Source organism: Hermetia illucens, chromosome 1, assembly GCF_905115235.1.
Source record: "Hermetia illucens chromosome 1, iHerIll2.2.curated.20191125, whole genome shotgun sequence".
Taxonomy (NCBI): Eukaryota; Metazoa; Arthropoda; class Insecta; order Diptera; family Stratiomyidae; genus Hermetia; species Hermetia illucens.
Genome location: NC_051849.1, coordinates 197,591,919 through 197,616,180, shown reverse-complemented (window position 1 = coordinate 197,616,180; position 24,262 = coordinate 197,591,919). Strand labels below are relative to the sequence as shown.

The window sequence follows — 24,262 nt, the reverse complement described above, 5'->3', positions numbered from 1 at the left end:
GGGCGTTGCCACCACGGAATATACTTGATTATGTTATATGGAGCACTGCCCGTTAAGGCGCAGTCTGCAGGATCATCTTTGGATCAGATACGTCCCGAAGGTCAGGATTGCTTGCTAAGTTTCTGAATAAATTTCATGACCCTATTCGAAACGTAATTCGTGGTAGAAGTTCTTCCAAGGGAACTTCATTTCAACCGCTGTCATACCACCAGATCTTCTGCACTAATATCTTGGCAGCAAGCGTCATTGGTGCTAACCAGGGGGTTAAAAATCCCGGGAATATTTCCCATAAAACGTCTTTGAGTTAGCTTCTCCATCCTATCATAGTGCAGGAGATCAATAGAAATCGTCTTTTGCTGGGTTCGATATCAGATCAAGGACAGCAATCTCTATTGCGTTATCTCGTGTAATCCTAACTCTTCAGATTCTTTTGGGATTCAGTCCAACAAGCTAGGGAGACTAGCTGCACATTTGTGCAGATGAAAACTACCTGATGGCCGCATTTCTATAATCTGTTTGATGTTGATATTAGTAACAGAATCCGCTAAATTTCACCAGAATATCATTTACTATATGTTTCCTGTTTCGTCCTTTGTCAGATAAACCATAGTATGCGCCCTGCCTGTATATTTCGTGTCCTCTTGATCTGGCATTCTTACAAACTCGTAAAGGTAATTGAAAGAATACCGACAAATAAGATTGAAATAATTATATTCGCACAGCCGAAGGTTGGCGGGGAACCACTGCTTAAAAGGAAGAACCAAATTTTTGAAACATACTCCAACATACCAAAAATCCGCTATGAGGCATTCCAGCTGGCTTTGCATCCTCAGAAAATCGACTTTACTTATCTCTGCCCTGCACATAGTACAGCTTGACACATGATCGAAAGATTATGTACATAGGTCATCCCTCGCCAGTGTACAGTTAACCGCGTGTGTGCATCGACCTTTGTGATTAATTCGCGGCTTTATTTTAAAAACGATTGTCTTTTGTTTATTGCATTGTTACCGAACGTAATCAACATGAATGTAAAAGTGGTCAAGGTAAGTACCCCGTCATTATGGGGGTTGACTTTCTTTTATCTAAGTATATCAAATAGAATTTTCTTTTATGTAGTTTATCTGGAATCCGGTTTATCTATGAAAGTCAGCCTACTTGTTTACGTTTTGTGACCACAAAATTAAGTGTGTTTACGGGGTTTATCAAACTTTCCACATGCGTCCAATGGAATGATCTAGGTTGAATTTAAGGCATGCATAGGAGGTGTGTTTTTGGTTCATGACATTTTCTAAGAAATTGTACCATGACACCCTCCAAGTATTTGGAAGCGCCTAATTAAGATAAAAGCCTATAAGACGTGGGGTCGGTAAAAGGTTTGCTTGGTTTGGGAATCAGCTTTGGTCATTTCTTTTGTGTAGGGAACACTCTTATTCCAGGTGATTCATAAATTCTAGATGGAATAAATCTGGGTCTGTTTTGATGGTCACTGATGGAACCTTATTCGAGGCGCCATTGAAGCCTTCAGCTTTCTTCATTTTCGGCAATCCTCTTGGCGTCAATGACTTGTACAACTGCTATGTCATAGACTATAGGTGGTAACTAACCTCATCATGCCTTCGTATCTGGAATAATTCTGTGTGTCCAACGTCCTTTAGGTGAATCAACCCATCTTTTATGTCATTCCAAAATAAATTCACTTCGTGCCAATTGCCGACGATAGGTATAGGACTCGCCGATTGCATATGATGTGTCATTGAGGTGTCGACCCTCGTTCGCCAAGGTATCGATGGGGACTATGCCTGCTATCACACAGGCTGCTTCGTCTGATGTTGTACGGTAAGCGCACGACGTTCGCAATGCACTCAATAGGTATGGGGCTGTGATTTTTAAGGTTTTGTGTAAAACAAAACCTTATTAAAATCGATTCAATGTCTGTCTGTCTGTCTGCCACACGCATTTTTCTCCAAAACGGCTAAACCGATCTGAACGAAATTTGGTGGACAGATGGGAACTACGAAATCCCACGCATACAGTGAGTGGCATAAATTTAGGTGGAGTTTAAAGGGGAGCTCCCCATACATCCAAAGGGGGGATTCAAACATTTTTTTCACCGGATATAGTTGTGTAGGGTATCAAATGAAAAGTCTCGGTTTGTACTTTCCGAAACTGATATTAGTTTTGGCATAAGTTGCAAAGTGCGTGAGTAATGAGTCAAAATGTACGCACTTGAAGTGAGACAGGACTCATTTTCGGAAACTACCAAACCTAAAAATCCGGAAAAAATCAGGGTGGTGCGCCTAGATGAAATCTAGGCCTCAAAATATGTCCCATCCCGGTATCTGCTCAAATAAACTTACTAATAGTATATTACTACTTTTTAGAAATTTACTGAAAACCCCCCCTTAAATTCATCCTAGGACTTTTGGAATTTTGTACCATCCTAGAGGACAATATTCTGTGTATACTTGCAAAATTTCATAGAAATCTGGTAATTAACGCCAAAGTTATAGCAGTTCAAACTTAGCAATTTCGCGGGATTTTACCGCTTCGAAAGCCATGCAAATCAGATGGTGACGTCATAATTACCCGGAATAATTGACATTCGCGTGAAATATTAAAGTCGCATTTATGAAGAATCTACTTATCTACAGCAGTTTTTAAGATTTTGTGTAAAACACTTATGTGAAATCTAATCTTCGAGAGATGTCCTATTCCGGTATCTGCTCAAAAAATTTACTAATAGTATATTATCAACATTTAGAAATTGACTAAAAACCTCCCCTTAAGTTCATCCTAAGTGTACCGACATAGAGGACAGCCTCGTGCATACACATGCCAAGTTTCATGAAAATCCAATTATTATTGGGAAAGTTATAGCAGTTCAAACTTATCAATTTCATGCTAATTAACAGCATCCTAAGCCATACAAATAAGATGCTGACATCATAATTAACGAGAATAATTGAAATTCGAGTGAAATATTAAAATTCCATTCAAGAAGAATCTAATTCTCCCTAGCCCGTTTTTATATTTGATGTTGGTTATATTGTTGGCATTTGCTAATAATATTAAACTCAGAGTGTGAAGCTTATGAGGTTGACCATTATCAACACAGGGCTTTCCATCAAATGATTTATTTAAATTGCTTTCTAGAAAATAGAGAGCAATGGAATTTTTAGCTATATTACACGGAGCTGTCGTACACTCGTCGCTCCTCAAATCTTTTTCTTTTTCTTCAGCCTTCAGTTCACAAGCGGGGTCGGCTCGTGGTGATCGGTTTTGTCATTTTATTTTATCAAATGCCTGATCTGGATGTAATCTCGAGACCTTTAAGTCCCCATCCAGCGCATCAAGCCACCATTGTTTTGACCGGCTTTTTGGTTGCTTACCATTGCTTTCAATGTTCTGACCAATACTGGTTGTTGAATTCTCGTTAGCGTGAATTACGTGACCACACAAGCGAAAACGCCTCTCTTGCAGTTTTTCCACGATCGGTGCAAACCCATATCGATCGCGGATATTCTCATTTCAGACGTAATCAAAACGCGTCACGCCACCAGTGCAATGCAACATCTTCGTCCCCATTACCGCAAGACGACGTTCATTGTCCTTTATAGTCGGCCAACACTCAGAACTATAGAGAGCGGCAGACGAACGACATTGCAGTAAATTTTAGATTTGGGACGTGCGCTGATACGTCGATCACAACGAACACCAGTTGGGGAATGCCACTTCATCCAGGTTGCATTAATGCGTGAAACAATTTCATTACGCAGTTCTCCATTGGCTGATAGCATTGACTCGAGATATTTAAATCGCTGAGTTCTGGCAATGGCAGTAACCTGCCCTTGGAGATATATTTGGTAACATTCTTGCCAACAATGTGGCTTTAGTTGCTAAATTTTCAAAATGGGACTTGAATTTCAGTCTTTGGTCAACCATAACTCCTAGGTATTTAAGCGTTAGCTGCGACTGTATGATGTGTTCACCAATCCTGATCTTTGTCGACGTATGTTTCCTTCGCTTGATAATCAAAACTACTTCGGTTTTATGCTCCGTGAGTGTCACAACAGCTTCCTCTAAGACTTTCAAAAAAATGCCTTGTTTGTGAGTACCTTGATCTACGATGGTCATACCGATGTCGTCTGCGAAGCCAATGATTGTCACTCCTCTGGGTAGTTGCACCTTTAAAATTCCGTCAAACTTTATTATCCACAGGAGACCGAGGACTGATCCTTGTACAACACCACAAATTGTTCTATACTTTTTAGGTATCCTCTCCCGGAGAAATTCCACTACTATGTGCACCAGGTATTTAGAAGCGCCGAATTTGGCTGAAGCTACAGTTATTTTGCTTCATCCATACCGCGCAAGATTTATTAGCTTCCATTGTTTTTTCCGCAATTTCCGTCACCGTGTTGATCGCATTGACAGTAGATCTTGCCTTTTCTGTGATTGGTACAAGCCTATTGAAGATGAGCCGTTCGAAAAGTTTGTCGATGCCGTTTAGCAGGCACATAGGCCTATAAGACGAAGGATCTCCCAAGGGTGTATTTAGCTTCGGGATTAGCAAAAGTTTCTGTTTCCTCCACTTTTCCGGGAAAATCCCATCTATGTAAATGTTTCAGCGAACCACCTTGGAACTCTTTCGACGGCCACTGTTAGTGCTTTACTCAGTGGGTAGGTTTGATTCACTTGAAACTTGTGGGAAGAGACTATCCTGCAGCAAATCAAGGTTGGTGATCGCGGGTAGGCGCTTACCTTTGATTGATGTCATAACTGCCTCGTAAGCACCTCTCGATCGGTTATGCAACTTTTCTTACTTAGGCCGGTCTCTACTATGTTGGCTGGGTCTTCTGGCTTTCAGGCAAACACTGGGTACAGCAGCGGAGGTTAAGGTGAGCCAGGACTCAGTGCTGATGGAATGCAAGGACCTAGATAAGATAAGCGGAGATACGCGAGGCCTTAAAGACTTAACTCAGGCTAGATTCGTTCCTTGAGTTCAATGTGATAAGGCTCCATAATGCATATGCTGGTACTTGGACGGCCACAATGGGCTTACCATTCGATAGCAAAAAAGAAAATTACTGTTGGCAAAATACGCGCCGGCTTGGTCAACTGTCGACTGCGAGAAAAGATATCGCCAAAGAGGTGTTTCAAATGCCTGGAATTTGGGCAGTCCGTAGGAAATATCCAGAATTCCCGAGGTACTTCGCCTGGGATGTTTCGTCGTCCAACATCCGGGCTCGCGTATCTGACAGCACTGTAGACTGCAGCGTATTTAATGTGGAGGTCTAGATTGAGGAGGTAGGGCAGGCGTTCAGGCTTGCAGATTCCCGTAGCAACGGCACACGCGGACCATCGAATCTTATTGTATTTTTTGCTCAGCACGGATTACCTTGCAATAGAACCATTCGTTGGAATGAAAGAATAATGACACGTATATCCAGAGAATTGTCCTTGAATCGACGCCATTTCTTTGCAAAGCTCCTCTTACAGCCAGCCTCAAGTCAGGTACTTTATAATAGAGAACCAATTTTTGCTCATTTAGCTGCCGGATAAATGCGTATACGTAGTATTTCGTCCTTCACTATCAACTAGTACACCGGAGAGATCGCGTCACCCTGCGGCGTATTTGTACTTGCAACGCTATTTTCAGATCAGGCTGAATTATCCTATTTATTAGCAAGCATAATATCCAACTCGTAAGATACCCTCCAATTCTATACTGTTTAAGGCTTCTATGATGGTGTTATTGAATTCTCTCTCCCTCCCTCTATATCCAAAAAGATAGCTAGAGTATAATGATTGTATTGTAGTGACTGCTCAATCGTGCTACATAATTACGTCGTGGAGAGTGGTTTCTGTGGATTTGGTTTGACGTAGGCGTACTGAAACTTGGAGAAAGGCATTTTTATCTCCGATAGCCTGACCTCCGCACTGGTGCAAGTTTGGCGCTAGCGGAATTATCATTCGCCAACACACACTCTTAAGCGGCTCCTGGCCACATCGCTGAAGGGTGTCGCAGTTCGTATCTCGTCAGCAGGCTGTTGCGGCTTGCACATGCTACTCCGCTCTGTTGCTGTCAGACCTCATATCGAGATCGATTGCGATTTAAGGCGGTGAACCTCGCCTTTTGCTGGTTACCCAGGCGTTTGTTGTTATATTCTTCGGAAATCGCGTGGTATTTAGCGAGGTCCTTTCCATCCCGCTCGTCACTAGTACTGGTCTCCTTATTCTTCGCAATCTTGCTCAGAATATGTGTGGCCTTTTGGTGCTGATTCTTGAGCAGAATTCCAGTGGACATCTACTTCATTGTTGTTTTCCAGTGTCCGACATTCTTCGTAACCCTTTCTTTTCGTGAGATTTCCGACGTCGACCGCTTCGGGTTGGTAGTACAATAGCTCGGTAACATCAGTTTCCAAGCTAGAAACTACTAGTCTGTCTGCCACGTCCCACCGAAAGCTCCTTGTTGTTAGTTTCAGCGCAGCGATCCTACAGTTGGCATTGGCTGTACTACCCTCAACGTCGAATATCAGCAGCCCGACTTACGATGATGCGCCTGGCATCATCTCCTCTTCTTCTATGGTTGTTTTTTTTTTTTTTTTTTTTAAGTTGGAATTGATGTCTTGATCCCACGAAAAATCCGGGAGAAATGCCCGCGTTGGCTGGCCCAGCCAACAGGATAAGGGTCTTACTTGAAACTGAAGGTGTCCGAGGTATTAACAGCCCACATATTAAAGACCGTTGATTACCCAACCCTCAGCATATGCTGTTCCACCTTGATGTTGGGTCCTGTTAGCACCTGCTCCAGTGCAGAGAAGACGACCCCGGGTTGTTGCTCTGTTTCTCCGTCTCCCAGTTTGATCCGCTTAACACATGACCACCAGGCAAACAAATCGCAGTTGGGTGAACCTATTCCCAGTGCGGCACTATACACTCTGAGTCCATCCGAAGACGGTTACCAGCGCGAGGAGGATACGTGAGGGCCTGCCAAATTATGAAACCTTGACCTAAAGCACGACAGTTTGAGGGAATTTCAAAGAATACTAAAAACCATTCGATATTTGGCAAAACCTATCAGATAATTTAGTATCAAAAGCGTTTTCATTCCAGGTGTCGTGTAAATATTTCATGAACTTCTCAGAAATAGCCGTGGACCTAGAGGAATATAACTCAGCAATTATAACCGAATATAAGCTTTCCTCTGGGAAAGAAGCTCTTGCAACGGCAATCCAGTTTTTAACCGATCCAAAGTTCATCGACGAAACAAATGCCTTTAAATTAAAGCACGCATATACCCCACCGTCGACATCAGGATTCGTAACACTGAAATTGAAGATTTGGAATGAGGAAGAAGTAGGATTTTAGACGAATTTGAATTTGATATTTGTAACGAAAACAATTTGAAATCAAATCATTTTCCAGAGCAATGAACCTTTCTACGTACATGCAACACGAGCGTTCTCCACCATTGGCTTCATATATGTGAAAAAGGATGGAGATGCTTCTCTAGAGTTCATTCGGGATTTTCAAAACAGATTCAAAACTCATTCGATTTATGTTTTTCCATTTATTAACTTGAATGTCGAAAATCCTTGGAATCAGACCAATCTCTTCAGTTTTTTTGAATATAAAAGGATGACCTACACCCTAAAGGTAAGAAATTTATTCATCTCTACCCATAAGATGTCATTGAATTGGAATAATATAAAAATCAAATCTGAAACAAATCCGTTGCATCAAAAAGGCTTTTATTTGCATGTCCCCCAGGCGCTTATTAAAATCAACGATTGGATAAACTGCGATGGATACCGCCTTTCAGAAACAGTTAATCCCGATCATTTCACCACAATGATTGCGAATCTACATTATCTGAATATAATCGAGCGAGTTTATTATGCGAAGGAGCTTATGAGCCTTGCGAATAAGGTGAATGAGATATTTTGCGTCTTAACAAACCAAAAATTTAGCGTCCGGTTTGCACTTAAGGCAGCGGAAAATCTGAGTAATTTAATGCTGAAGGTAATCGCTTGTATCTGAAAAGATGCATTTGCTTGGGAAATTAAACCAATCCTTTCTTTAGGACATGGATAGTCCTCCGTTTGAGGATATGATGATATTGATAAGAGCCGGTGATGACGAAATTCAATGGACGGATGCGAGTGACGTTATCCAACTCATTTTGAAGATATCAGTGCAAATTGCAGTAGCAGCAAAATTTAATATTTCAATCATTTTCTTAAAGAATATAGACAAGGTTTGACCGTAACTGTACCTCTCTTGGTATGCCCTAATTCATCCTTATTTCAGGTGAAACTATATCAGCAGATGGAATGTGTTACTTCGGCGCTACTCAAGGAGAGTTCAGGAGCAACTGATGAGGTAATTTCTAACTTTTGTAATTTGCTATAGGAATCTAGCCTACCTTCTATGAAAGGCATCGCTTACCTTTCCAGAATCATACAGGTGAGCTGTTGCTATTTCTTTTGACCTGGCTCCGTCGTTTTCCACAAATTGTCCCTGAAGAAATATCGACCTCGGCTAAGGTCGTATCCTGTTTCATTCTGATTAAATGCTAATTTGATTTCTGGGACCAAAGATAATGATGCATTGTTTCCGTCGAAGTCGAAGGCCTATACTATGTCACTTATTTGTAATTACAGTACCGGCTACGTATCTGCTAATTACCGCTTGAATTCATTGGAAATTATAGTAACAATATACATAGATTGCCCGGAACATGCTTCCGTTATTCTATTATATCAATCATCTATCAATTTAAGTCCACTAGGACTTATAAGTGTAATGACACTTAACCGGACAATATGCGTTATTAGAGTGAGTGGCACTTTTCGAAATTGATTTTGATCTCATTATATGTACGTAAAAAGATAGTAATCATCACTTACCAGAAATTGATGAGCATGCATTTTATTTCCGGAAATGATTGAGCAGGAAATTATTACTCCATTTCCATATATGTGTAAGGAGTCCTTGATACAGTAATACTATTATATTTGTCGGTTGGATTACTGCCGGTGAAGCAACAGCCCGACAGTTAGAAAATGACTGGAAGATAAGTGTGTGGGCAGCATATCGAAGAAAAGAGGAATGGATCAGGAAGATTCAAAAGTGCACTCATACTCACACGTTACACCTTCGAATTCCCGTAGTTCCTCCTATTCACTTTGCGACGCTTGGCGCTCCTGAACTCTCGCGATCTCTTTAACTTTGCCATAGGACATGTTATATACGGTTATCATTCACCTCTTAATAGGACATGACGCGTCAACGAAGTATACGCTCTATGATTCACGGTTCGCCGAAATACGCTTCGGCTCTCCCTTGGCCTTCCGGAGACACTTCTACTCCTTCTCCACTGTTCTGCGTCATGTGATTCTAGGACAACACATTCGTCAGCTACTTTGGGATAGTGAGGTTTTTGCCCTTCCTTACAATGTGACCTGTTCACTGCCACTTTCGCCGTCTGAACACCATGTTCACGGGTAACTAGCCCATCCACCGGCCAAGTTCTTTATTCGAAATTGTATCAGAGTAACGCACCACATCGCAGACAACTGTTCACGAAGGCTTGAAGCTTTCGAGTAGCAATTTCAGCCACTTTTTCTGCACTACCTCCACGTAGCAACACAGTAAGAATATTAGAACAGTCTCAGCTTAAGATTGGTTTTGAGGTAACTGCATTTCTAGATTTCAAATAAGGCAGCGAACTCGGATTCAGCGCTGTTAATGCGTTGATTGACACCAAGCTCGTTGGTCTCTTCGGCAGCAATCACGTCTTCTAGATACCATATAGAGATTGATGGACGGCTTTGATTCTCTGGCCATTAAGGCGGAAAAGCTGAGTACATGACCCATCACACTGAGGATCTTGGTTTGATTGGTGTTTACTTTCAGTTCGATTCTGCTTGCCTCTTTTTCAAAATCCATGGCTATGTGGCGAAAGTCCATGACTCGTTTAGTCGAAGTGCTTGCAGAAAGATGTCACAGACCATTGGACGCATGACTTTCGGTTAAGGCAGCATGAAGAACGTCACCGTTAATTTTAACGGATTCCGCTTTGGACTTCATAGATTTTACCTCGATGTAGCACGTAACATTTTGCACCATCATACTTCGCTCTGATAATAGCTATGAGTTTCTCCGCAATGCCCCTCTGCGCCGGAGAAATTCTCTATTGACGCTGTCGAAATCAATGAAGAGCAGGTAAAGTGAAAATCTAAATCTTGTGCACTGTGCAGAGGGATAATAATAATATAATAACGCCGCCGTAGTGGTCCCAAGCCAGGTTGTGAAAGAAGGAGGGACAGATGCTTTCAGTCTGAATGGATATAGGCCATCGCAAAGTCTCAGGAGATAGGTGAGGAAGTGTAGGATTTTTATAGTCTCACAGAGGAAGCTATCATCACATATGGCAGTTAGGTATAAATTGCAAATCCACCAAATGGGAAGGAAAAATTTGAGGTCAGGTAGGGCCATCCAGCGGGAGTCATCTTACGACTACTTCAACAGGTTTTCGAGAGCAGCGGATGAAGTGAACTGAGGAAAAGAACCTCCTTATTATCCGCTCCTACTACGAGCAAACAAAGGCCGGAGGTAGGTACAACATCTCACCTCCCCATGTTGCACCAGACATTCGCCGAGGGTTTCCCCTAATACGCATACGTATGCATCAGGTCGCAGAGAAACACTGCTTTATTATTCGGAGCGAAAATGAAGTCATCGCGGAAACTGATGACCAAGAGTCGATGGGGGCTGGGCCAGACGGCATCAGCAACACCACGCTGCGTTGCAGGCAAAAATTTCAATATTTGCAGAAGCACTCTTCTTCACCGTCCGGCTGAAGTCTCGGGACGAAGTCCAAAGAGCGTGTATAGAATTTCTGGGAATTAAGCCTTTGCATAGACCAGGTATTCTTAGGTCCTATGCATCTCCAGCGATTCCGAGATTTCTATTTCAAATCAATAATGATATTAGATCTCGACTGTATGCTGATATACCACATTTGTCACTACGATCACTTGTGTATTGTGGTGCAGTTGCGGTTACAGCTAGGTTTGAATGGCCAAGGAGATCCATCATTTAAAGTTCGTTCTGGCTCATTGCGGCAGGACATTGCTTTCAGCAGACGGGTGAAAAATAAAGTGCTGAAGACTTACCCGAACTATGACAACCAGCGAAGTTTTTGCAAATCTCTCATCGAATCCCAACAGAGCGTTCAGACAGTACAGTGGGGTTTAATGGATTGCAAAGAGCAACTCATTATCGTCTCAGTAGTTATAGGACAAGCAACTAGAGGCGAAATAAATCTCTTTAATTGTTATATCGATTACGCCGAGACTTTTGATAGCATCCCGCACACCTGGCTAACTAATGTCCTACATCTATACCGCAGTCAACGGAAACTAATAAAGTTTTCGGCGAAAGTCATGGGAGGAGGCATTCACTTGAGGGTATCAAGACATCAGAGTCTACCTATATACGAAGAGGCACCTTCCAATGATTCGTTGGGTCCCCTTTAAACACTGAACTCATGGCTTTCATGGCTACTAAATAATTTAGGGAAATTAAAACGTAACATCGTCTCCGTCGCTATTAGTAAGTTGGTGACCTCAACGTTCAAACTCTGACCGAGAGAGACTTCTACAAGTATCTAGGAATTCTCTAAGAAACCCACGCTCGAATTAGTGATCTAAAAGATGACCTGCTGTTCCGAGTCCCCAATGCATCATCCAAACCCTACCTCTGAGGGGGGAGAATTCAGACCAAAAGCAGATCCATGAATGGAAGTCAAATGCGTTGTTATGTCGCCGGTGAAATACATGAACAGGCATAATGCTAGAACCTGGAGAGGGTGGTTACAGTTCCCATAATATTGTTAATTACAGGCATTGTACCTAGATTTCTTACGGATTCCCTAGAAGTCCGAGGACTCTCCCACTGTTTGATCATGCAGAAGTACAGTATTCTGCGAACGTATTGTTAGGAGTTCTGAACGGAGTCTCCTATTAACCTACCACCGGCCACCACCACTAGAGACCCTTTATATTTAAAGTGGGTAGGATCGCCCGCGCCTAAATGCTTTGCACTTAGTGCTAGTATCAGGTAAAGTTAGGCATCTGTTAAGATTGTGACAACTTGGAAATAATCATAATCGTTGGCGCGACAATTTACTTGGATCAGGACCTTGAAGCATGTCCATTCAAGACCGTGACGGCGCACTACAGGACTTCAGTGCACTGTAAGAGTCAATGTGGTATGCACTGTGTTCGCCTCTTCATTATTATCCTGATTTGAGTCGGGTACTCATTTGCAGCTAAGTCGACTAGTATCTCAAATTTATCCACCACCAGTTCGCAAATTCAGTAGACAACTTCTAAATTTATTACTGATAGTAATGTGATCAATTAGATAAGATGTACGTTGCGGCCAATTGAAGCTCAACTGAAGTGTGTTTGAGCTATGTGCCACCAATGTTCAGGCGGTGGAAACTGCAAAAAGCGGCGTGCCTCTCCATTCAGAATCCGCTTTGTCATCCAAATCTCCCATCACGATCCCAATGTCTATCTTGGACGGCGTTAAACTCTCACATAATATCCCCTCTTCTCTTCATCAAATGTCTGCGTAACATTGCACTATTGAGATGTTTCTCATCGTGGATCGAAATATCGCAGTTAGTATCTACCTGGCACCGGTCCCTAGGGGGTGTGCCTTGCGGATGCGGTAAGTACCAACCCGACACCGAATTATCGTTTACTCCCTGCAGGTTTTACCTGAAGACAACAGAGCAGGAGGTCGCAGGAGGTAGAGAAGTACCTCCCAGAGTGACACAGCCATACCTCGCTTAACACAGAAAGTGTCCAGCCATTGTTGTTGAAAATCTCGCTGAGGCTGAAACAAGCGAGCATTCTGGGGAGCCTCAATGCAATAGTTGAGAAGCATCTGCACATTTTGAAATCCAATGATAAACGGTTCATGTAAGCAGGACGCAGCAAAAAAATCGATTCGATTCCGAGGCGAAGTAACCGTTCCCAAAGCAGACTTTACTTCGAGAGTTGCAGGTTGCTAGCCCACGAATTCCCATCCTTTTGTTGCCTCTTACAATAAACAGGGAATCCACCATCCCCTACTCACAGGGGATTCGCTCTTGCAACGGGGTAGCAACTTCCCGTCTTAACGGAAAATACCAGTCACTCTTAGCATGCAGTGACTCTTTCCTCTTCCTCCCTGGAATTGGGTTGGGATTGTCTGTGACGAAGTTAGTATTATAGTTTAAATGATCCGAACCGAAAGCTGCTCGAAAAGTATTACTTCCATTTGCTGTCCTATATGGGTATATTCGGTGACAAAAAACTTATACACCCCATTTCGTGTATATGGTATCCCCTGTACTTTCAGCTCAACGTAGAATGATATCATCCAGTGCATGCAACATTTGTGTCGAATTTCGAGTCAGAAGTGCGTATGGCAGACGTTACCTGCCTTACCGTATCTGGGTTGACTGAGAAGGACTTGCGGAGATTTGCAGGAGAATTGGTGATAATAAATCTTCCTCTTTGAGCACCTGAACTGGCTGTTAGGACCAGGACAGGTATATTAGCGTATACGAGGCATACATGAGCTGTCGGGAAATCCATCGTCATATCGCCCAATTTGCCTTATACACGCTCTGAAAGATACTAGAAACGGTTATCTGCAATATATTTCCCCCCCTCATAGAAAATAGGGATGGACTATTGGAGTGACAGTTTGGCTTTCGTCAAGCTCATTCAATTATCAACGCTGATTTTGAAATTGGCTCGAGATACGATGCTGTCCGTTGGTAATACTGTATGTCCAACATATGTCCATTTTTGGCAACCCCTGTTCCTAGTTACTTGACCAGGATATACGGAAGTTGCCTCTCGAAAAAAACACTTTGATACGACGAAGATGAGGGATCTAAGCAGTACAATGTCATGGCAGATGTACAACAAGGCTCGGTGTTGGCTCCTCTCCTATGGAGCGTGAAGTTCTATACCATGTTTGTGCTTCCAAAAAGAGGTCAGGATGATCAATTTTGCAGATGATCTGGCTATGGTTGTCATAAAGCGTGACTGGAGTAGATAATTTAGCTTGATCTTGAAACAATAAATACAGAAGTTTTTGATTGCCAACCGGAAAGAAAGGAAAATGATTAGCATTCGTGTTGGCGGCCACATCGTTACTTCAAAACTTGCTATCAAATACCTGGAACTATCAGCATCTCGTTAGCTCGGATAATGCCTAATATTAGACAGCTACCACCTTCCTGTCAAGGCTTGGTGGTCATAGGGAGTATCTGCACCGATTCAAGTTGTATGATTCTCCCTTTTGAACTGAAGACCCAAAGCATGTCGTGTCCGATTTTGTCCAGAGACGAGGAGCCTGGAACACTGTCGGAAAATCAGCATAAGTTGCAAAACATCGTTGCGAAGTGCTGAAGCCGGAGAATAATTGGTACATGATAAACTTTTTAATCAAAAGGAGTCAGACAGAACTTGGCATGGCGAAGCGCACAAAAAGGGCGAGAACCTTAGAAGGCTTAGTCATTTAAAGTGCAGCCCTCTTCGCGAAACAATGCTTTGTTGCGGTTTCGTGAGAAGAAAGAAGGATAAAAGGGGTGGTCTTAATGATTGAAAATGAACCTGGCGCGGCAATGCCTATCGAAGATTACCACCATAAAACCCAAAAAAAAACCTTGATCGTCATCGTTAGTTGAACTGTGGTTGTAAAAAATGCGAGGACCCTGTCGACAACAACATGGAGGGAATTTCTACAGCTGTCAAAGGTTAGTTGAAAGGCAGGACACGGATGTGCAAAGTCTAAAGGGAGTATAAGGCGGAACGCAGAGAGCAGGGACTCTTACAGGTATAGTTTTTATGGGATCCACCGTGTGCAGACTTTGTAAACAAATATCACTAAACAAAGGTTTTAAATACCTCGATTTCGGACACATCGCGAAGGACTGCATTAATACCGTGGACATATCGAAGCTGTATCGAAGATGTATAGCGGAAAATCATTTGACGAAATACTGCAAAAAGAACCCTCATGGTCTTCTATGCAAAGAAGTAAAAGATCTCGACCGCAGTCATATAGCGCGCAGTACCAGGTGCCCAACCTTCAGGATCACCTTGAGTACATTACATAAGTTAGAGTACTCCAACCACTGCCAGCGTGCTCAGGACTTTTTATTAAACAATGGATATGAAAAGAGAATTGATGTTGCCACTGTCGGCAAACAATACAAGAAACTCCATCAAGATTTGAGGAGTGGACGTGTATGAAAAGGTTTCGACGTGGGCCTGCGGGAATCGCGCTTGCAAGCAAGTAATGTGAGAATGTGTGAAAATTAAGATCGAGGGCCTCTGAGCCTGATACGGTGCACCAAGTGTGACAATACCAGATTACAATATGTTACAATATCAAAGATATACTAAAAACGCTAAACCGGCTAATTCAACACCTGTAAAGTGGAGTGGGGAAGCCGAAAAATAATTAAAAGGGAAAGTATCTAACTCACGATCTTACTTTCTTAGATGTGCTGGTCCTTCTGTGCTGGTCATGCATCTATTATACATCGGAATGTCAAATGGCATATATCAAGATTGATAACCAATTTAGAGCAACAAATATTAACTTGGAGAGACAAACGGCAGGTTGCTCATAAACATCCCTTTATGAGGATGCATTTCTGCAGATATTGCCTTGGAAAACTAAGCTTACTGGAATAGTTGGAGATAAGGCTGTAAAAGCGGTGCTAATAAGTGGTCAACATAGTCCTTGGGTAACCGAAAACGAAAATCCGGGCATATCGGAAAGAGTCTTCAACAAAAAGAGTATTGTCCACTTTCCATGAAACTTATATCTTTTCTACTGAAAAAAACCAAACTTAAGAAAACCCTACTTTACTTTCGAAAGCTGCCAATGTTTCACAATTTGCATAACCTCTTCCTACTTTTTTGCATGTAGAAATTAAATTAAAATTTGGGACAAACTCAATGTACCAAATATTACTTTTCTGGCCCTCTAAATATCTCTGTTCCAAAATGTTGATATGCATTTCTTTTTCCAGATGTATTCCCACATCAATTTTATCCAGAACATAGTGGATTTGTGTAATTCGCTCAACATTCAAGCGATTATCGAATACAGTGGATATGTTCCAGTGAAAGGATGCAATGTAGTGCTATGTAAAGGGTTTGAAGGGTTTGAACATGTAGAGGCATCATATTTCAATGTTGAGGACATTTTCAAAGATTTTAATTAAATTTTTGCAAGGTTACTTACACACAAATATTGTATAATTTGTTAGTTTAAAATAAAATATTTCGTGAATTCTATTTCCATAGGTGTTTTTATTTTAGATGGTTTTTCCTCTTTGATGGCGGAATATAACCGTGAAGGTCCTTAGCCAACTGGAGAAATCTTCGTTGATTATTCCATTTAAATATTTTCAGTTACAACGCAGAAATTTTATAATATTAAAAATGGTCATAAACTTTTTTTATTGTTGTTTCGCGCAATGCTTACATGAAATGCCCTCACAGCTTTCCGAGACGCCCGCATTTGTGCTCAACTGTTCTGCGCCAAGTGCCTTTGGGGCGACCCAATCGACGGCCATCGGGAGATTGGATTCCATATCGTAGCATAGCCCGAAATGCAATTGTCTCCGTTTAATGTTGGCCTATTCACTGGCACTTCCGTCTTCACACCGCGTACGAGTGCCATGGCACCACGCAGACAAGTATTGACAGCGGAAATCACCCTTCCTTGATATACAAATTGATCGACGCCCTCTGAGTGAGAACCTTGATTTTGTTGGTGTTTATCTTCAGTCCAACCTTACTTGCCTCTCATTCTAAATCCGGAGCCATTTGGCCAAAGTCCATGAAATAATTTCTCTTTTGGTTCGAGAAACGGTCCGTATCTGCACGTTAAGGTGACTAGGTATTTCATATGCAAGGAAATGAACCTCACCGGATGACCTTACGATAGGCTCTGTGCACAAACAATGTGCCACCAATGACGAGGCGGAGAAGGTCGCTGGAATCCATGAACCTCCGACCATTATCGTTACTGTCGCCAAGACCGTATGTATGTCCGAGTAAAGTATTGTCAGATCCTACCCTGGCATTCAGATAACCCATCACCATCATCGATGCCACTTTTAGGAAACTTTCCTTTAACCGAATTTAATTGTTCGTAGAAAACATCCTTCTCCACTTCTTCGCTGGTGTGTAGTTTAGTGCAATTGTGATGCTCGTTAATCTGATCCGACATTTTTCAGTTAAAAGTCTATCGGAAACCGGAACCCAGGTCAATAGAGCGCGCCTTGCGGTAGCCATCAGAAATAATCCGACACCGGATTTACGTCTGCTACCACTTGGCTTTCCTGAGTTCACGAGTACATTGCAGGCAGAGAGGAGGAGTGCCCTCCAGAGTCTCACCACCTTACTTCGCTAGGACCCAGAATGCCCAGTTTATATCGCTAGAAATCCCGCTGCAAAAGCGAGCATTCTGAGGACCCTTACTGTTATCCAGGAGTGTGCGCCCATTACAGAAACCAATCCTCAGGGTATTAACCCACAAATTTCGATACTTTTTTGTAGCCTCTTTCAACAAGCAGGGAAGGCTTTGAGTGTATTCTTAACCCCCAACTCACAGGGCGTATTCATATTGGGGGAGTAAAAAATCATAGAATCCGTGTCGAGTAGGTTCCTGCTGACTAGGAAGACTACCCGAAACTGCTTACCTGAATCAAAGGAATGAATCATTACCTTCATATTGCTGATCATCGACACAAAGTATTATACCATTTATTATGAACGGTTTCTGCAATATTTTTAGCCATTTAGTCATATTTACACAATTGAAATTAAATAATTGCATTCTTGGTAAAAAAGAAAGACTGATCCCTTGGGGTTTCAGGTAAAGGGATCACGAACTCATCTCACTTCATTTTAACTTTTGAGTGACTCAAACTAAGCAAGAAGCATCGTCTTTTGCCATGGTTTAATGATGCTAAAAAGGGGAAGTAACCCCAAAGGCCGCACGTTTTGAAAATCCAACATGGGAGAAACATCGATTTAGGGTGCGATTGGTGGTGAATCGTCCTTTTCGATCGCACCACTCGTGTCTTGAGTTTTAGTTTGACGTGTGCTTTCCGCTAGGTCAGCGCAATGTTCCCCGTTTATTTTTCAGGTTCCGGTGTTGTCCCATGGGCCGATTAAATGGCGGACGATATTTTGAGTAAGTTATGTTGCCAAAAAACCCCACACACTCCCGAACCTGGCTATCGCCGAGGTGTGCACGAGGACGGACCATCGCGTTCAATTTCACCATATTCTTTATTTTAGCCTTTTGGGATAGCTTTGCCCTTTGTCCCTTGTAGACCAAGACCGATTTGGATGGTATTTTGACAATCGCCCAACCCGCTAATATCCGCCCATACGGGATGAGCATATCCCGTCGAAACCTTTGCACCTCTTCCTCGCTACTTTTTCCTCCAAATTCCAGCAGTCCTCACTCTCAAAGGCCAGAGCGATGTTTTCCTGTATGGTGAAATTCAAAGCCATCCAATTCCCTGTGATTGCACAATGCCGCAATTGTCAACAAGTTGGACACGCCGCATCCAACTGCAACCTGCCCTATCGTTGTGTTAAGCGCAACACTTCACATGGTCCGCGCCAGTGTTCTAAAAAGCCGGGGGATAATCCCACCTGCATCAACTGCGGGTCAAACTCGCATCCGGCGAGTTATCGCAACGGTTCGATTTTTGTTCGAGCTCGCGACTGCTAAACTCAATCCGTTTATCCTTCCAAACCTAACCCCGTTCCTTCAACAAACCGATCCCTCAGCCAAGGATCTCCCCCCCCCAGCTCTCCATCCTCTATATCATGCATCCATAGCAAGGAGTGCTACTCGCTCCCCCAGCTCCAACCTTGATAGTGACTCCCCTTCAAGCCCAACAAGTTTACATTCCAACTACAATCGCCCCCTCCCTTGCGAGAATTGTCGTCTCCGCCTCCACCCAATCATCCGTCATATTTCTCCCCAGTATCTATTGTCCTAACTCTTTCCTTGATCCAGCTGGTATTACGCAACAAGCCCACCATCACAGAACATATCCAATAACCCACAATAAATGCACCTCCCTCGTACTACGTGGCGACCTAAACACCAAACGTATTTTATGGTACAATACCGCCATGAACTGGAACCGGAGAGTAGACAACTTATAATAATAATAATCGTTGGTGCAATAATCTAAATGGATCAGTGCCCTGAAGTGTATTAAAGTACTTCATTCAAGACCGAAACGGTACACTACAGGATTACAGTACCCTGTAGGAGGCATTGCGCTTACTTCAGATTATTACCCTGACTTCACGATACGAATTCCACTGTCCCCAGTAAGATTTGAACCGCAACCTTACGTACAAACATGCCCCCGTTAAGCTAACCCCAGATCAGCCAGCTCCCTCCCGCAAAACACCGTTTCCAAAAACCATGCAGAAAGCATTGCCGAGATTTTCCTTCCAGCCCACCATACCTGGCTCCACATCACTGGCCCCGATGTTGACTCAACCGTACATCAATATGTCCAAAACCTTACAGGATCTGATCCCCATTCTCTACACTCCTCGATCCCTCCACCTGATCTCATAGCTGAAATTGGTTCGTCCATTCGCCCAGTCAAGCCGTCAACCCCCCCCCCCCCACTCGCAGCGTCCTTCTTCGCGCTGTCCACCAATATATGAGCTGGTCGAAAGCGTATCCCGGTGAACACATTCCTTGAACCTGACTGACGACAAAGTCTTTGATAGTTTTTTGCTCCTCACGAGTGAGTGCTCGGGAAATTTTTTTGGCAGTATGGCCAGTAAAATACTCTTGACCGCATGCATGCATAGCATAACAATGGCGGGCTTCCTGATTCCCGCCTTCACCCCTGACCTACGGGGGTTTTCCCCTCATCGGTGCAGGGTTTTGGGAGCATTCCCATCAGGTGGGCTAACATCCGCTGCTCCCCACTTCCTTGGCTCCGGTAAAGATGCTCAGGTCTCTCATGGGCCTTCTTAAGGGCTTCTTTCGGTTTTGAGCCTTCCTTCAGATAACGCAGGTACTATTTAGCGCCTGTGCCACTGATGCCTGCCTCCTTCCTCACGTCTGATATACTGATCTCAGACGTGCCTTCGCTTATCCCTGCTTTTTGAGCAGTGGTCTTAGTTGGTTGTAGTCCTTGCAGTAGGCCAATGTTGACCTTACATGCACTGTTTGACGTTCCAACATCTCCCTTTTTGTAATGACCTGTTTGTCAGTATTTCGGAGATGTGCTTCCGTTTGTGTGCGGTATGGGGTCCCGCTTGTTTAGTTGCAGATTTCTTTATTTTTATTATTTTACGTATTTGATTCTCACGATTATGGGGGTTAGGAGGTCCGCCGTGCCATAGCCCCCCATAGCAGGTAAAGTCAAACTTACTGACTGAGGTGACCAAGTATCAAAGAGGCTTCATTCGAATACAGTGAGCTATCCCCGATTGCAAACTATCCAATGGGCGCAGTTTGCTTGACACCCTGAATTGGCGGAGGTGTTTTTCGACTCCCCAATCTAGATCCATAGTGTTTGTTAATAGTAGCGTCACCCCTTACAGGGTGTGGCCATCACCACGCACTAACGGCTTTGATAGACGAGAGGCCTAGCTCCTCACCCTCAAAGAGAGGCAGCTCACCCTCAGATAGAGGTAGTCCACGTCAGTCTATCCTGCAGTGCACTGCTTGACCGCTGAGACAGTCATGCTATAGCGAAGGTACAAATTTCTATTTAGGCCAAATCTAGACACCCTTACCCCCTCGGGATAAAACTATTCAGGCCCTAGATGGGCTATCTAAAACAATGCAATTAAGGGTGGAACTCCAGGCAAAGTTCGTAACTAGGTTTTCTACGATAACATGCTTGCAGGATTGTTTCTCTAGATATGGACGATTTTACGCGACACCTTACCTGGATCAAGTGTATGGCGGGATATTACGGTCTCTACCTGCCCTATAGTCTAGTACAGACCAGGACGCTATTAGAAGTATTGCTAATATAGATTGGTAGTCATTCCCTTGGTGAGTATCGCAAATACACAAACACTGAATCTCATAACGATAAAGGTTCTTTTCGGAACCAAAGCAAATTTTGATTAATAGCTTTGTCAAGACTCCTTTTAACGTAGCAAACCCAAGCCAAATGAATGCTTTTACCCCACATAAAACAGCGCGCGAAAAGATGAAAATCCAAAGGATAAAGACATTCATAATTGTTTGATATCAATGCTTAGCCCTTAGTGCTAATTTTCACGCTAAATCATCATGTCCCAGTAAAACATTAACCATATTAACATCCTTGTGCTGAGTGTTTTCAACTTAACTCAAATTTCACGCTTCATCTAATCTCAAAGGTGCATGAACCATTTGTAAGACACTCGAGGTTGTCGTTATCTAAAAAAAGAAACTCATTCCTCGTCTAGACTCCTTGATATGGGCAATTTTTCACTTTAAAGCCTTTCAATCCCTGCACGGAGTCTCATTCTTGTCGTACATCCTAAAGTGAATGTGATTTTATCAACACTTACGCCACATTAGGCAATGGATACAAGACGAAAGGAAGAACCATGGAGTACACTTTCTTTTCTCTACTGAACCTTTCACGTGCTCCACAGGCTACGGGACAGGTAATGGTGTGAAAAATATTCCAATATGAAACGTTGTTTCGCTTCTGGATGCCGCTTCCTTTGGAGAATCTAATCTTATAGTTGACGTTTAATTGGCCATATAATGTCGATTTATAAGGTCAATACGATACTTATTTTCTGCTATTTTAGATTTGATCGAAGGTAGTAGATAAAACGGAACATTTCAGGTTGGAATGTTTATTGCGGAAATGGCTGGGGTATTAGGTCGGTAGGAAATGGAGTCCTTCGGGTGAGGATTCCTCATGTGGGCTTGTACTGAATGCCATTTTACTATACAAATGAAAGGAGGAAAAGTAGCCTATACGTAAAATACTAGCAAATCCTTCAAAGCAATTACCAATATTATAGACCACAACAGATATACTCAAGTGTCCTTTTTGAAAGAATGATCATTACTTGTCAGCACATTATTGTCAAGAAATAGGGTAATAAGGAGTTCCCTTAAATCGATGTTGCAGAAAATTGTTAGCCTAGGTTAGGTGGAAAAGGATTATTGAAAGTGCCAAGGACGTTGCTTGGTGAGGAGTATATTTGAACTTGTCATTACTGTAGCATTTTATCCGATTTGTATTTTTCAAAATTATTTTCAGCAGGAGGCATGAAATAACCGTCAAGCATTAGATACGTGGATAATACACGTAGGTGAGGCTAATTATCGACGAGAACATTTCAAATAAGTTGATAATAAACATAATATGTTGAAAGCCTTTCATTATGGTCCTTAAAGTATGCTATCGGTCTAAATCAAAAATCTCCAGTGAAAACGGGAAACAATGTTTTCCTGCCGTGTTCCTGGAGACTGCTTTACAAAATCTACTCCATACGTCAGCTATAATGTTAAAGATACATGCAGAAAGGGAAGCCAAACCAATACATCCTGCGAACATAAACTGAGAACTGAATTGTGACCACATACCTTTGTCAAAGCATGCAGGATTCAATTTCCTTTCAAGTGACTTGTACGTTAAATCGAAAGTTCCCGCCAAGTCCTGCTGGGAAGGCAGCATGATGCATCTATGTCATCCTTGTATATCTGGGATATCGAGGACAATAACGATTTTATGGACTTCACACGGAACTTTTCATTGCAATACGGTACAGAGAATTTGCCCTTTAATATTTCGCTCTAAAGAATGACCACATTTTAACCTACTTACTCAGGAATGCCCAGTGGATGTGACTAGGAGAGACCAGAATAGATAAAGAAGAGAATTTGTCAAACGCAACAATTGACGGCGGATTCTATGTGCTTAGGAGGAGGAATTGGTGAGAAGTAAAGAAGAGTTCGAGAGAACGAAGACAGACATTCCAATGAAGAAATCAAGCAGAAGATAGAAGCTGTATGACAAATTCTCATATCTGTGACACCTCATAGTTTTACGCGAAATGTGATACCAACTAATAACTAATCACCACAAATACCTTTCTAAATATACAGTATATATTTTTGCCCTTTATCTCATGGAGGAGTCTTGTCCGTTAGCCACACCAACCCGCCATCGCTCGCGATTACCTGAAATGCCCTTCACCTCCCCAGGACTTCACGAAACACTGGTACTCTTCCTCTACTGTTCTGCGCGAAGTGCTCTTGAGGCGACCTACTCGTTGGCCATCTTAAAAGAGTGAGTACCACTCCGTAACGTAACCCGCAATTCAAATGTCGCCTTTTGTCCAAGGTTCATGATCAGGTAAGAGAGCAAACAGATATTCTCAGCGTAGTCGAGGTATTTGTTGGGGGAAGATATCATCGTCCATTGAACTCCCCCTCGTCCTCCGGGCAAGGCAGCATGAAGAACATCACTCATAACAAACTCCAATCTTAGCCTTGGACCTCAAAATCTTCCTAGATTTTATTTGAATGCCGCACGTGAAATTTTGTGTTTAAATAAAGTTGTTGGGGAATTCTATGCCACCTTCCATAAGAAAAAATGATGTGATAGGCGTCGCACATAACCCTATTAAAAAGCACACAATCAGGAGAATGTGCCTTCTCATTCTTGTCCAGATAAAACCGAAAGCTTCCCTGCTTAGGAGCAGGGTGAGGAGATAGTCAGCCTAACCATGCTTCCAATTCAGCCGCGTACCTAAGTTGCAAGGAGCTGCACAGCCCATCTGCCTCTTGTCTCATTTTGCCAAAACAATCACCTCCCTTGGCTTCTCTCGCATGCGCTTGTATAAGGATTTGCGCTCCTTAGCAAGAAGGGCAACGGGAATCACTCCCGCAATCAGCATAACGGCAAAATCAAAGATAGTATGGTACGCAGACACCGCCCACGAAGCGTGTCTGTACTTGCGTAAGGCGTTTACGATACATTTCCTTCCCAAGAGCGTCAGCCTATACCTCTACGCCGAGGAGCAGAACAGACTGCGTTGAACTTATCAGCAAACGTTGCTGATAAACTTGGAACCCCCAATTTTTGCCATTAGCCGACTTAAGGACAAAACATGAGCTGCAGTCTTGTCAACAGAAACTT

The 24,262-nt window shown here is 42.7% G+C and overlaps 1 protein-coding gene across 1 annotated transcript; it reads left to right on the top strand.

Annotated features, from left to right (window-relative positions):
- Nucleotides 1-1,025: 1,025 nt before the first annotated feature.
- On the top strand, nucleotides 1,026-16,318 carry LOC119647107. Its single transcript, XM_038047889.1, has 7 exons — nucleotides 1,026-1,046; nucleotides 7,120-7,362; nucleotides 7,432-7,662; nucleotides 7,777-8,028; nucleotides 8,090-8,263; nucleotides 8,317-8,388; nucleotides 16,124-16,318. Exons 1-7 carry the CDS (start codon nucleotides 1,026-1,028, stop codon nucleotides 16,316-16,318), a joined length of 1,188 nt encoding a protein of 395 aa, XP_037903817.1.
- Nucleotides 16,319-24,262: the final 7,944 nt, after the last annotated feature.